Here is a 12,673-nt window from a genome sequence, read left to right on the forward strand (position 1 = left end):
TACGCTTGAGACTGTAGCCAGGGTGATGATGCTCCAGCACGGGATTGCGATGGATTGGACCGGAGATTATGCGGACTCTGTGTGGCTGTAAATTGCTGGCCCTGATCACGGGAAGACCCATGGGGTTGGCACACAAAACCGGCCAATGAAGGCATCTATATGTCCTCGAAGTCCGACAAGTGCGATCGAATCCTAAACATCCGTTCCGCGAATCTGGGATCATTTTGCATTGCCACTCTTGCGGATGAGACTAGTGCCGGGCATAGAAAGGGGCCATGACGCTAAAAAATGCGAACCACGACCTAACTATTCCTTGCCTATGGGTCTAGACCACTACGGATCTCCCGTTCTCGCCCCGTTTAATGATGTTGGTGCATGCAACCTCCGTGTGGCGATGCCGAGAAGCAGCGGCCGTACCTGGCGTTCGTTCTGAGAAGTGACTTTAGATACCTTATAAGCACTTCTCACTCCCTCTCCTTTTTCTCTGTCGCAAAACAGTATACTTCATTTTCGTCCTGAAAATCTCGACACCATGAATATCAGCCTTGATAACATTACCTTCTACTCTCAACCTCCTCCTGCGAAGCCTCCTTCATGTACCTTCCCTGTTTCCTGCTGGAAGCCATATGAGACTCCTCTTGCCTCACGAGCCCTTTCGCGTGTACTTCCACCCAGGGCGCCTTCCCCTAGGACGACGATTACCCTAGCTTCTGATGCTAGGCCAGATGTGTCCCCGCGATTTAGGGCTCCTGCGAGAGAAGGCCATGATTTGCGTGCCGTTTGCAATGAATTTGATATCGAATTAGACAGGATCGTTACGGCCCAGAACGGCCAGGTCACGCGAGAGGCGGATCTGACCTTGCATCGCGACTCAGGGCTCCCAAACGGAAATGATACCGATGGGCCTCAAGACCAGCGCACGTCTTCGGTTCCAGGTATGCCGGACTGCTTAAGAAGTGCTGATCAGAGAACTTCACTGATGTTAATCTACCGGAGCATCCAGACCACTGCCCTTTCGTAGAGGCTGTTAGTGACTCAGACCTGGTTTCCATACCAGCAAAACCAGATTTGTATCATTTTGGTAGGCTCGACTGTCATCTTTTTGTTTAGCTTATTCCCCTAACACATAATAGGTCCGGTCTTTGACCCAACCGAAAATCTTGAATTGCATCGAGATAGTACTCCATTATTAGGAACCTGCTACGAGACCAACGAGGATTCTACTTCACCCGAAGTCAGCTTTCCTTATACGCGTGCATCGCCTTCACCCTCGCCGGATATTCTGGAAAGTGTACGGCATCTTCAAGCTGGGCCTGTCGCTGGAGTCATCATGGGGCACGAATCAGCCGTGGATGACACCAAGGCTGGGCCAGACAGTTCCGGAGACCGGGCGGAAGGCCGGGGGGATGGGATGACCACAGTGCAAAGTGTGCAGTCTAGTAGCCCCTCAGTCAAAGAGGCTGATCTGTGGAATGATGAAAGAGGCAGACTCACCGAGGAGAACCAAGCGACTGCACTCTCCCGGTTCGGACCGCGAATTCGTCCGCTCGAGCAATCGAAATGCCCTTTAACTCACACCCGTTCCCTTCGTGCGCAACCAAGTAGAGACGCGGCCTGGTCAGAGCGATTGCCTGCCGTTTCAGTGCTCATCCCAGCCCGTCGAACCGATGACTTGGTGTCAAGTACCAAGACCAATCCTCCAACTGGGGCACGATGTTACAGTCGTCGGGGCGGCGGCGACAGCAGCAATCTTAACCATGATCGGGCAACACCCGCGCTGACAGAGGAAGATTCATCATTTTCAGGTGGATCCAGTTCTAAGACAAGAGGACGCCCACGGAGGAGACCGAAGAGGGCAATGGAAAACACCTCAGCCTCAACCAATGAACAATCCCCAAATCCTTCAGTGGGTGGTTTAGACGTCACCCCGGGAAAAACACAAGAGATCTTCGGACGCGGGATTCTTCGTATTCAAGCTCACGGTCCTCGGCATGTCTACTTCATGTCGTTCCTTCCAGAGGAGCCCCACCAACCGTCTATGCCATCTACCTTTGAAGACCAGGAAGAGCATTCCCACTCTCGGGATTCAGGCGTGTCTGGACATTGTGAAAACCAAATTGGCAACCAGCATTCAGAGCAGCCCTTCCGGAAAGGGTCCCGCGCTGGGAAATCAACCGGGCGAGCCCAAGCCCTGTCTAAGGACGACCGGCTTTTGATTGAATTGAAGGAAGAGCGGAGCTTGCCGTGGAAGCGAATCGCAGAGTATTTCCCTGGAAGATCTGTAGGTTCCCTACAGGTGCGCTATTGTACACGCCTCAAGGTCAGCAAAGCTGGAAATTCTGGGCGGTCTGGGCGCAATTCCAACGTGACAAGCGGATCCTCGTACAGAGGCACATCCTGCGAGGCAGTTCAAGCGGCGGATGGTAGGCGTAAAAACACCGAAGGTGTGGCAAGACAGCGATATGGTCCACCTCGGCGCAGGCAAATCGTGGACCGCTATTCCCCAGTTTGATTGAGCATAGTTGGTTATTGTTATGTGTTAATATCGTCTAAAACAGAGGCTAGTCCACGAGTGTCCAGCACTTTTAGCATGTTGGGTCGAGTTGAACGTTATACCATGTTTCAAATCAGCATCCATCAAACGGGCGCTGCTTCATCCTTTGTGAACGTTCTCATCCCGATCGGGGCGATTGGCCAAAAGAGCTAGAACTTGACGGCGATGATTTCTTTCATCGTGTATCATTCTTTGCCTGTCATTGAGTATATTCCCGCTGGTTTCGTCGTCCATGCAAACTGGACACTATCTTAAGCTAAAATCCAGACTTCTATTAAGTTGGTTCCCGTTTGTAGTCAAAAATAGGATGACTTCATAATATTCAATATTTCACAAAAGCAGTCACAGGGCGATTGTAACCTCCATGTACTCCTACCCCAGGTACTAGCTCAAGATCCCGAAGAATATCTACAATTATGATGAATCAGGCTTCCAACCTGGCCAGAAAAAATCCCAACGGGTGGTTACCAAGTATAAGCGCCGTACGACGTCTATTCCAACCGGTGGAACTGGAGAAACAGTGACAGGAGTAGAATGCATCGCTGCAGATGGCTGGGTAATGCGGGGCGACCCGTTAGAGGTGGTGAAACGGATCATATGACAGATGCTCGTCCAAGCGATTTTCACTGGCTTGCTGCATCTTTGCCACAGTAGATAGCGAAGGCTCGGCCTTCTGGAAGGGACACACAATTGGTTAGGACTGTTTAGGAAAATTGTTTGTCCGGCGGGAGGCATCTAGGTGGTGATGTTCTGTCACCTGACAACCTATTGGGCCCTTTGTAATAGGGGTATATAATACGTATACCATTCCCCCTTGCCTCACCTCAGCTACAACCTCTTGCTTCATAATTCATCATATTGAATAAAGCAACCCATGGCTACCAGTGACCTCGCATACTCTGTTGACCAAGAAATTGCAGATTTCTTCGAGAAGACGACAGTCACTCGCTCAGCCTGTGACAACTTTGCGAGGGAGCATGTTGGTGGAAACATCGTTCCGGTGGCCGTGCAGGGTGTGTGCAGCTATACCGTCTATGCGGGGAACAATGACGAATTCGTCGTGCAATTCCGTCTTGCGTCCCTCCAACTAAGTATGGAGACTGCGAAACTTGCTCGAAGCATCTACAGCCACTTTGCACCTCAAGTGACTTTTATGGGACAGATTGGAGAAGCTACAGAGAGCAAAGAAGCCCTTTCCATCTACGTCATGAGTCGACTCCGAGGCATTAGTTACTTGGATTTTATCCTGGCACATAATAGCCAAGTGCCCGAAAACTCGCCCGAGTTTTCTTCATGGCGCAAGAATCTTGTAATTGACATTGCGAGGTATGCTTAGTGTTCTCGTTCCAAATACACCGAATTACTAATTGAATGCCCTGTTAGATTCTTTGCCCTTTCTTGGAAACATCCTCAAGATGTTGGTCAAACGTACCGCGACGACTTGTACAGTCGATATAAAAGTGAGCTGAATTCGTTGCTTGCTTCTCTCCCAGATCGCTTCCACCCATCAATCCAGGAGTGTCTCAACTCACTACCCACCATTTTTTCTCTTCCAATGGTGCTAGTCCACAAAGACTTTGGTGTTTGCAATATTATTGTGAACGAAATGTCTTGCAATCTTGTTGGGGTTGTGGATTGGGCAGAAGCAGAGATTGCACCATTTGGCTTGAATCTCTTTTCTCACCAGCGACTGATAAGTAAGGTCCATCTCAAGAAAGGCTGGGTCCGGTATGACGATTACGTCGTTTTGGAGGATATATTCTGGAGCACGTTCAGAGTTGAAGCTGGAGGGTTGGGCAATGACACAATTAAAGCCATCAAATCCGCAAGAATTGTGGGACTACTGCTATCTCGTGGCTTCACAAGTCGTCTCGCGAATATGCCGGAGCCAGTACCTATTCGGGATGATGAAAGTGGAGCATATAACATGCGTGATCTAGATGGGCTGTTAATCAATCCGGCTACAAGGTTTACGGATTTAGCATAGACGATGGGCACTGAAATACGATGGGAAAAAACTGGGATAAAAGATAAAAGGAGCAATAATAGAACAAATCAAATAACCCCAACCACAGCAAGAGCGGCCTTCAGATCGTCGACATTATCCAGTTTAGGAAGAGGCTTCCCTGCATTAAAGACCTTGTGATTGCCTGAGGTCATAACCGCATGAGTTTCATTTGCAGAGCAAACACGCGGCTTACTACCACTCGCCTCGAATTTCCAGCCAGTGATACGGGTCGGTACAGTGTTCTTGACAAAGGTGGATTCCACCATGACAGTTGCTTGGTCGAGAATGAGTTCCGACATGGAGCCATCACTGCATCCAAGAATTTGGAGACCAATGAGACTTGTAAGATTCTTCTTGATAATGTAGTTAATGAACTCGTCGAGAAATCCCGGGCCAATGCCAGACAAATCAGGAAGAGGCCCGTCCTGTAGCTCATAAGCACACAGCCCGCCCTGATATAGGGCGAAGATATGTCCATGGACACGGGAGGGATCAATCTCTTCAATATCGGTGACTTTAGTCCAGCGAAGGGAAGGGTTTTCGAAGTTGGACCCAAGCATGACGGTGTTCTTGGGAATCTTGAAGTGGCCGTGGATCAAGTGAATCCCAAGAACCTTGTCGGCATTGTGACGGACAAACATTTCCGCAAGGTCTGTAATATGCTCTTCAGAAACGGGTGGCTGGTCGGAGTCATCAAGAAGCGTGTTGTACCTAAAGGCGTCAGCTGCTGGGTCCTTAACAAATAGGAAGATGCCAATGGACGATAAGATAGATTTCATACAGTTCACCACTTGCGCGGAAATCCTGGATCTCCAGAGCCATATCAAGTCGAGGAAGAACGGAATATTTCGCAACTTGAGCCGCCATTCTGCGTAGAAGTCTTGCTGCAGAGGTTTAATGAAATTTGTATTCTGCCAACAAAGACAAGGTTTGAAGGGCACCGAGATTATGAAATGACAGAGGAATTCACTCTGTACTTATGCTCTCGAGGAAGAAAAATGGGCCCTTTGCCACGAGCTAGGCTCAAAATGCGGCTCTGTCCATTTACACATATGCTGACGTGGTTCTCGGCTTGTATTGAGAGTCTCTTGAGGGATGTGACTTGACATTTCCTTAGCGCTGTGATAACTCGTGCACTAGCGCGTGTCCATCCGTCTCCATTTTGGGTGTTGATGAAGTCGTATTTTTTCTCTTTCGGCCTACCGTGCAGTATCTTTCATCGATGGCTGCGCGCATGTGAGTGAGTGGTTCAAAATTTGTTGAGTTGGAGAGGGGAACCCTGTCACTGACTGCCACTGACTGGTCTGTGCAGAGAATCTGAGAGGAAAAACAGACGGACAGGTAAGGTGCATTCTACGGACAAGGGTTCTATGGGCAAAATACCTAATTTTCGAGCAACATTGACCAGAGCGGGGTAAGGTTGCGTGTTGCGCACGTCCAATGGAGGGAGCTGCATGACTCACTGTCGCTGCGAAGACCTGAGCACACGAGACATGTGCTCTGGGCATTTTACTAGGATTTAGGACAGCCTCGAGTATAGAATGTGAGTAATTGTCTCTCCTATCTCTTCCATGCGGTTTAAGTAAAATGGTGATAATCTTGACTTTCCCGTAACAGAGGTGTATCTGTGCTGTAGTCCCCACATGCTACTACAGTGGCGCGCAAAGTCTGAAACCATCCTAGTACCTTTCTTTACCGCCTCCTTATTGAGAACGTACCGCCAATTAGCTACAATTTATAATGGTGCGGGCCACTATTTGCCGGCAGAATAATTAACGTGATATATCAGCTGGTTTCAGACTTCTGCGGCTCCATTTGAAGGAGCACCTTCAGGCCAGTCTACTAATAAAAATTACTAACCGCAAGGATCCGTATTATATCAACAGTTGAGAGGACATATACTGAAAGGATCCATGTATGGGCTCCAAAGAGATACGGCATATGTACATTAGGACATGTACTGATACATCATTGATAGTTGGTTGCCCTTTCCGCTGGGCCGCCGAGCGTTAATAAATTGTGTTTTTGTATTCTCTTCTTATTGTCAAACGTGTCCATGCGAAAGTAGGATGTTTATACTGCGTTCTGGGGCTCGGAAAATGTAGAATGAGACTGCCGCCTTTCTTAGGCTTACTGTAGTAATTTGGAGCTACGCAGCATGTGAGTATCGTATCATGATGGACTAAACAATGTACGTACCGTCGCAAGTTGAGTCTGCAGTTTAGGCTTTATACAGGCAATGATTGTCAAGCCTGATAAAACAAGGAATAACCCCATTGAGCCAATAGATGCTGCCCACAAAGCTCGTTGGTGTCTCGCAGTTGTGGGATCTGGCCCTCGCCAAAACATTTTGTAAGTACTTATTTGCGTACAGCATGGCTTCATACAAATGACCCAGGCCCGAATAATTTGAGCATGAACGAAGCTTAGACTAGCCAAGCTTAAGATCATATATGATAGAATGAACGCTCTGTGATGCTCCTGCATTTTGGGTCAATTATGCAGTTGCGGTAGACAAGAATTTCTCTTTTGAAACGCACCGGAAAATACAACGAAAGTGATAGAGCAGTAACTGCTCCCACCAATAATAGGGCAGATATCATATGGGTTAATGAGGATTGCAAAGTAGAAACAGATAGGTACTGAAAAGGTCAGTATCGCTCTCCTTCTATTTAAGCGCCCTTACCTCATTCAAATTGAGTAAAAGAACAACACTGCCAATTTCCTGCTGTAGTATTGGCCAAGACAGGTCTGGAATAGAGTTAGACACGATAGGGATTGAGAAGAGGGGGCTGGATCATTTACCTTTCCTCCGCCTCAATTCAAATAGTAGGAGCGGAATAGATGCGATCAGACCCAAAAATGCGGCACCGCCTATGATAAGTTGGCTGGAAATGAGAAATCCACGGTTCAATCTTGGGAGGCTGAAAGCCTTGATGGAGAAGAGCCAGATAAGAAGACTTGTTCCACAGCAGAAGGATGCTATTGCGGATGCAGCTAGTTGAAAAACCGCCTCAGAATACATCTTTTTCTTGAATTTTTGATATTTGCTCCCAGACAAAGAAACCGTTATATCCGTGTTTCGAGAAGAAAAAGCCGTACCTATACTTTTCCTGAGCTTGGCTACTGTAGGGTTTTATATATTTTTTAGGCTTGGGTGAACCACTTTGATTCTATTTAATCCAACCCAAGAACTACCCAGGAGGTATAGGACAATAGGATGAGTTACCTGCTGCGGAGCGAGGAATTTTGGGGCAAAATGTCTAAGCGTCGAGGTAAACTGACTATAGCGAACACAAGATCTGCCAAGTATTCTACCTCCTGCTCAATATGCATGCACCACTTACCTCGGTCATTTTGCCATGATTTTGAGGAAGTTCTGACCATCAATCTCGGTCATATTTTGAACTATCCTGTCTTGCTTGATACAGCGTTGTGGTTGACTGTTCCTACTCCTGCAGGCTTGACAGAGCAGGCAGATACATTGAGATCGAATGAGATTCTCTCGCACGGGAATCTGACGGCTTGATTTATGACTTAGCATTTTCTGGTTCGTTCAAGATGAAACTGCGAAGTATGAATGCCCAACTTGGGGCAGGACGGGCAGAATCGGGCAGGATCGGGCAGTCTTAGTAATCATGTATTCTTCCCCCGCCTTCTGCCCCTCTAACAAGCTTAAACGATCAACCTCCTGATACCCTCAACCCGGGCAGCCGACGACGTCCATATTAATCACAACATCTCACAATTACTAGCAACGATACGTACGTGCTTAGTGAATCGCAGCGGTCAACTTTATACCCAAAGAACGCACGTTTCGAATTCCAACACATTCGAATTCCCACGACCAGGTTCGATCATTTTGGGGCCCCCCCGGCGAGCACTAGTCTTGGTGCGCTGATCCTTTCGGATGGCAAATGAAGCGAAGGTGACACAGTCCGACTTGGTATGGCATATGTCCCGGTATTTCGCATACTCTTTCTGACCTGAGCAGGCGAGCCGCTGGCAAAATTTTACCACCGCCACATTTCAAGAGTCTGATAGGAAAGCCGCTCACCAGATCGATGCGTCCCTGACCGAAGAACAATTCTTTGCATGCGAATCTTGCGAGGAGATACTGTTTCAGAATGGGGATGGCTCGACCCTATTTCGGGCAGAGGGGAGTGGACAAATGAAGCTACCGCCAGGCATACGGGTCAGGGCAAAGGGTGGGTCGGCAAAATCACGACCGGTAGATTGAATTTACGAAATTGTAACATGATGTCCAGCCAACAGTCAGACTGATCATCATGAGTTGTGCTGGATATATATCTGCCTTCACACACTTAGTCTCAATCTCCCCGGTTTCCTGACTCCAGTCTTGGCTGCTTGTAATAGCCTCGAAAACATCATCTCCGAACGCCACAGCTATCTGATTCTTGACAGCGCAACCAACCGAAAAATGCTCTGCTCTAAGTCAGTACTAGCCAAGTGCGACGTGGAAGTCACTTACCAGCAGCCATTGTATCGCTCTCTGCACATCCAAACAGATTTTGAAGGAGGCTCTGATCAAACATAATCATAACTCTGATTAACCCGTCCGTAGATCCCTCAGATGGGAGAAAAGTTGTGACGTAGCCGCGGACAGCCTTAATAAGCAACCGAGGAAATGTAGTTTGCATGGACTCAGGTTTGATAATTGTAGTATAACACCAGGATGGTCCTCCGCTGAGAGAGTATTGAAGACTTGGTCGTATAGTGCCATTAACAATTCGTCTCAGACTGATATAGTCTATTGCTTTGTTAGCTACATTGCAAGATATACGGAAGATAGAACCTGCTTTTTAGAAAATCTTCGTCGGCTGATGAGCTCAGAACTACCTTGTTTATTTCATCGCTCTTGGCGATAATCTTCACAGTTGTTTGAGATGCGACAACAGCTTGTTCGAGCAAGATGTCAAAAAGTTCTTTTCGCATAACCTCGATGGCCTTTTGGGTAAGACTCAGTCCACAAATGATTAAAGACACAGAGTCCAATTCCCTAAGAGCTGCCAGTTTCGGTTCGTGCCGCTTGTCGGGCCTAAAGACCAAGTTAAGCAGATGAGATAGTCTCCCCAGTGCAACACGACTGAAAGATGTCTCCTTTGCAGGCAAAAGTAGTTTCGCAGCCTCCGTTTTCAGCAGCAGCTGCTTCAGAGACGTTAGAGTTGTCTCCAAATCATTCGGGGCCAAAGCCTGAGGATCGAAGTCATCTAGGGAGCCGATCGTTTGAATGTAGGTATTCATAATACGGGAAGGTTTGCTGAAAATTGTCGGGGAAAAAAGGACGAAAGATGGAGTGGTAGACCTAGCTCGAGTAATGTGGGCAAATTGCCCAGCCTTTAAGGCATTTTGGACCAGAGCGGGGTATCAGCTGCGCCCAGTCAACAGGGATTTGTGATCCTGCAATGCACGACCACTGCATGTGCAAATGGGGCCAGAACTTGTGATGGGGCGAGTTTCTCGAGCATTTTGCCTCCATTTGCAGGATATTTTGACATTGTTTGGTCTATACACGTCTTTCACACCGCAACATTTGCGGGAACACCACCTTGATAGAGGCAATACAATCCTAGTTGAGAATGTGGCTATGACGAACCTTTCCCAAGACAGTTGGTGCAGCCATACGCACGTCGCTTTTCTGTGAAAGTAAATGTTATGGATGAGGGGCTCGGCGGCCGAGATTGGCGCTATTGCATATGGAAGTTCTGTACTCGAGCATTCATTCTTCCTTGATCTCGAGCATATAAAGGAACATGAACCGTCAAGTAGCTATGAGCCGCAATCATCTTCTCAAAGAAACGGTATAGCACCATACATCTAGCTGCACCCTTCATTATTTCTCGGAAACTATTGTCATTTTCTATAATGGATGCCATCAACGGTGGTTCCTACCACGGCCCCTCCCAAATGTCTCTTATAGATATCATCTTCCCCGGTTTCAGTATAGCCTCTGCCTCCGCACACCAGCTACTTGCCGGGAACTTGGACAGCTACACCCGACTTCTTTGTACTTTCGGCATGTTCGTCCTCTTCGCCCGCTATGCAGTTCGCTATATCTGGGAGATAGTGAGAAGTTACTTCAGTTCGTATGCCTCCAGTTGTGATAGGATGAGTCTGACAGTCTGAAGCCTCGACAATCTATGTCTCATACTACGACGAAGCATACGACATGCTAGTTGATTGGATAGCTGATCAACCATTTGTGCACAATGCCCATTCATTGATTGCTCGTGTGAGATCCACTCAACGGACAAACAACCTCTATTCGACAAAGAAAAAGCCCTTGACTTTTTCTCCTTGGGATGGATCGTTTCTTTTTTGGTATAACGGACATTTGCTCGTTCTTCACTGTGATGTCAAAGAGCATCGAGAGGATCTCCGTATCTCCTCCATTGGTCTTAATGCCAACATCCTGAAAAGTCTGATTGAAGAGTGTCGAGAAAATTATATTAAAAATACCCAAAGAAAGGTCTCTGTCTTCGAGAACCGCGAAGGGGAGTGGAAGAAGGCCAGGTTAAGACCAGTTCGGCCTATCTCCACAGTCATTATGGACAACGAGGTAAAGGATGACATATTAAGAGATGTGGACGAGTTTCTCGACCAAGATATGCAAGGTTGGTACGCAGAGCGGGGCATTCCCTACAAACGAGGCTATCTTCTCTTTGGGCCCCCTGGAACCGGAAAGTCCAGCTTCAGTCTATCACTTGCAGGGAAACACGAACTGGATATTTATACACTGCAACTGTCAAATATTTCAGACACCACGTTGATGAGGCTTTTTGCTGAGCTTCCGCCGCGTTGTATTGTTCTGCTAGAGGACGTGGATACCGCTGGGGTAGGACGTCGGGACAGCGTCGACGCAGACCAAGATAACGAGTCAAAGTCAGCAGTCACCTTATCCGGACTTCTGAATGTGCTTGACGGTGTCTCTTCTCAAGAGGGCCGGATACTCATCATGACCACGAATCATATCGAACATCTGGACGAAGCACTGATTCGGCCTGGCCGTTCAGACAAGAAAGTTCATTTCAAACTTGCCGATCAGAACATTTCGACTCAGCTCTTCCACACGGTTTTCAAGCAGTTGCCGAACCAAAAGCAATGCAACGAGGAATATGACGATGAGACGGTTCAGGGGCTTGCTCGTGATTTTGCCAGCAAGTTGCCCGAGCAAGTATTCAGCCCGGCAGAAGTTTTGTCATTTCTTTTGGAGCGCAAGAAGTCGCCCTATGATGCTGTTTCTGGGGTGGAGAGCTGGGTGGCGAAAGCAAAGTGCTGAAGAGAGGGAACGGAGAAACAGAGGTAAGGGACAATTGGTAGGTTCCCAGGGAGGGGTTTGGTTTTTTTTTTTGGGGGGGGGGGGGGGGGTTGATTAAGGGAATGTATGTTTGACGGCGCCAATCAATTAGTATTTTGAGAGCTTCCATCACTTGAGAATATACGACAGACTCGAATCTCGACAAATTCTTTCATGACAAGTAGTTTGGCCGAGAGAGAGGTCTGCTGATGGAATGTATGTCTGACAGCATACTCATGTGAATCATCTCGTTCACCAAGGTTGTCGAGCGGTGGGCGTTTATCGCAATATTTTCGGTTCGTACACGACAGTTCATAATATCGGTCCTGAAGCTTCATAGTTGAATCAATGTTTCATATCATTCATGGCATCACGTAAAGTCAAGTCCGAGGGCCAGAATTGGATGATCAATCCGTCATTGTCAATACCTATAGAATCGTATATCACCTGAGGCTAGTAGATGCAGCGAAGAAGCGGGCACCAAGAATGATAATAGATTGAAATCCTGACTAATTCAGGCGGATGCGGGCCGGGAATGCTTCATGCTTCATTATCATGCATAATTGTTGCTAATCCAATAAATGAGCACCTGTCTTCACGTTACACGAAGACGTTTTGCATCAACTATCTCTGGTTGACGTAGTCGTCGTTTTGAGGCTCGCGGCCGCTGCAAAGTCGGTCGACATTTCAATGTGGAGCGGTGAAAGTCGATGATCATCGCCCGCCCAAGCTCTTCATTCCAAAGAACATTGTCACGCCGAAGGTCTTCGTGGATGATTCCCAAAGCTCTGAT

At 47.6% G+C, this 12,673-nt stretch overlaps 5 protein-coding genes across 5 annotated transcripts; 4 read left to right on the forward strand and 1 right to left on the reverse strand.

The window, feature by feature from the left end:
- Nucleotides 1–532: 532 nt before the first annotated feature.
- On the forward strand, nt 533–2,850 carry N7473_006063 (SANT/Myb-like DNA-binding domain-containing protein; the record flags this gene model as incomplete). Its single annotated transcript, XM_057152003.1, has 3 exons — nt 533–935; nt 1,004–1,081; nt 1,134–2,850. The coding sequence occupies 3 exons, from the start codon at nt 533–535 to the stop codon at nt 2,510–2,512; spliced, it is 1,860 nt and encodes a 619-aa protein (XP_057009808.1). The 3' UTR covers nt 2,513–2,850.
- Nucleotides 2,851–3,428: 578 nt separating this feature from the next.
- N7473_006064 (uncharacterized protein) lies at nt 3,429–4,541 on the forward strand (the record flags this gene model as incomplete). Its single annotated transcript, XM_057152004.1, has 2 exons — nt 3,429–3,880; nt 3,938–4,541. 2 exons carry the CDS (start codon nt 3,429–3,431, stop codon nt 4,539–4,541), a joined length of 1,056 nt encoding a protein of 351 aa, XP_057009809.1.
- A 68-nt stretch (nt 4,542–4,609) lies between these two features.
- On the reverse strand, nt 4,610–5,429 carry N7473_006065 (uncharacterized protein; the record flags this gene model as incomplete). Its single annotated transcript, XM_057152005.1, has 2 exons — nt 4,610–5,273; nt 5,344–5,429. The coding sequence occupies 2 exons, from the start codon at nt 5,427–5,429 to the stop codon at nt 4,610–4,612; spliced, it is 750 nt and encodes a 249-aa protein (XP_057009810.1).
- A 3,043-nt stretch (nt 5,430–8,472) lies between these two features.
- On the forward strand, nt 8,473–8,802 carry N7473_006066 (uncharacterized protein; the record flags this gene model as incomplete). The annotated part of the gene is made up of 2 exons (XM_057152006.1): nt 8,473–8,508; nt 8,557–8,802. 2 exons carry the CDS (start codon nt 8,473–8,475, stop codon nt 8,800–8,802), a joined length of 282 nt encoding a protein of 93 aa, XP_057009811.1.
- A 1,512-nt stretch (nt 8,803–10,314) lies between these two features.
- Nucleotides 10,315–11,916, forward strand: N7473_006067 (BCS1 and AAA domain-containing protein). Its single transcript, XM_057152007.1, has 2 exons — nt 10,315–10,665; nt 10,712–11,916. The coding sequence occupies exons 1-2, from the start codon at nt 10,449–10,451 to the stop codon at nt 11,860–11,862; spliced, it is 1,368 nt and encodes a 455-aa protein (XP_057009812.1). The 5' UTR covers nt 10,315–10,448; the 3' UTR covers nt 11,863–11,916.
- The last annotated feature ends 757 nt before the right edge of the window (nt 11,917–12,673 follow it).

The sequence above is a fragment of the Penicillium subrubescens genome, assembly GCF_028828155.1.
Source record: "Penicillium subrubescens strain IBT 31985 chromosome Unknown utg000004l_segment0_segment0, whole genome shotgun sequence".
Taxonomy (NCBI): domain Eukaryota; kingdom Fungi; phylum Ascomycota; class Eurotiomycetes; order Eurotiales; family Aspergillaceae; genus Penicillium; species Penicillium subrubescens.

What these genes read in the sequence shown, in the direction of transcription:
- N7473_006067 (XM_057152007.1), top strand. Translation starts at nt 10,449, where the DNA reads ATGGATGCCATCAACGGTGGTTCCTACCACGGCCCCTCCCAAATGTCT. An exon ending in GATAGTGAGAAGTTACTTCA is followed by an intron (nt 10,666 to 10,711) that starts GTTCGTATGCCT and finishes GACAGTCTGAAG; the next exon opens with CCTCGACAATCTATGTCTCA.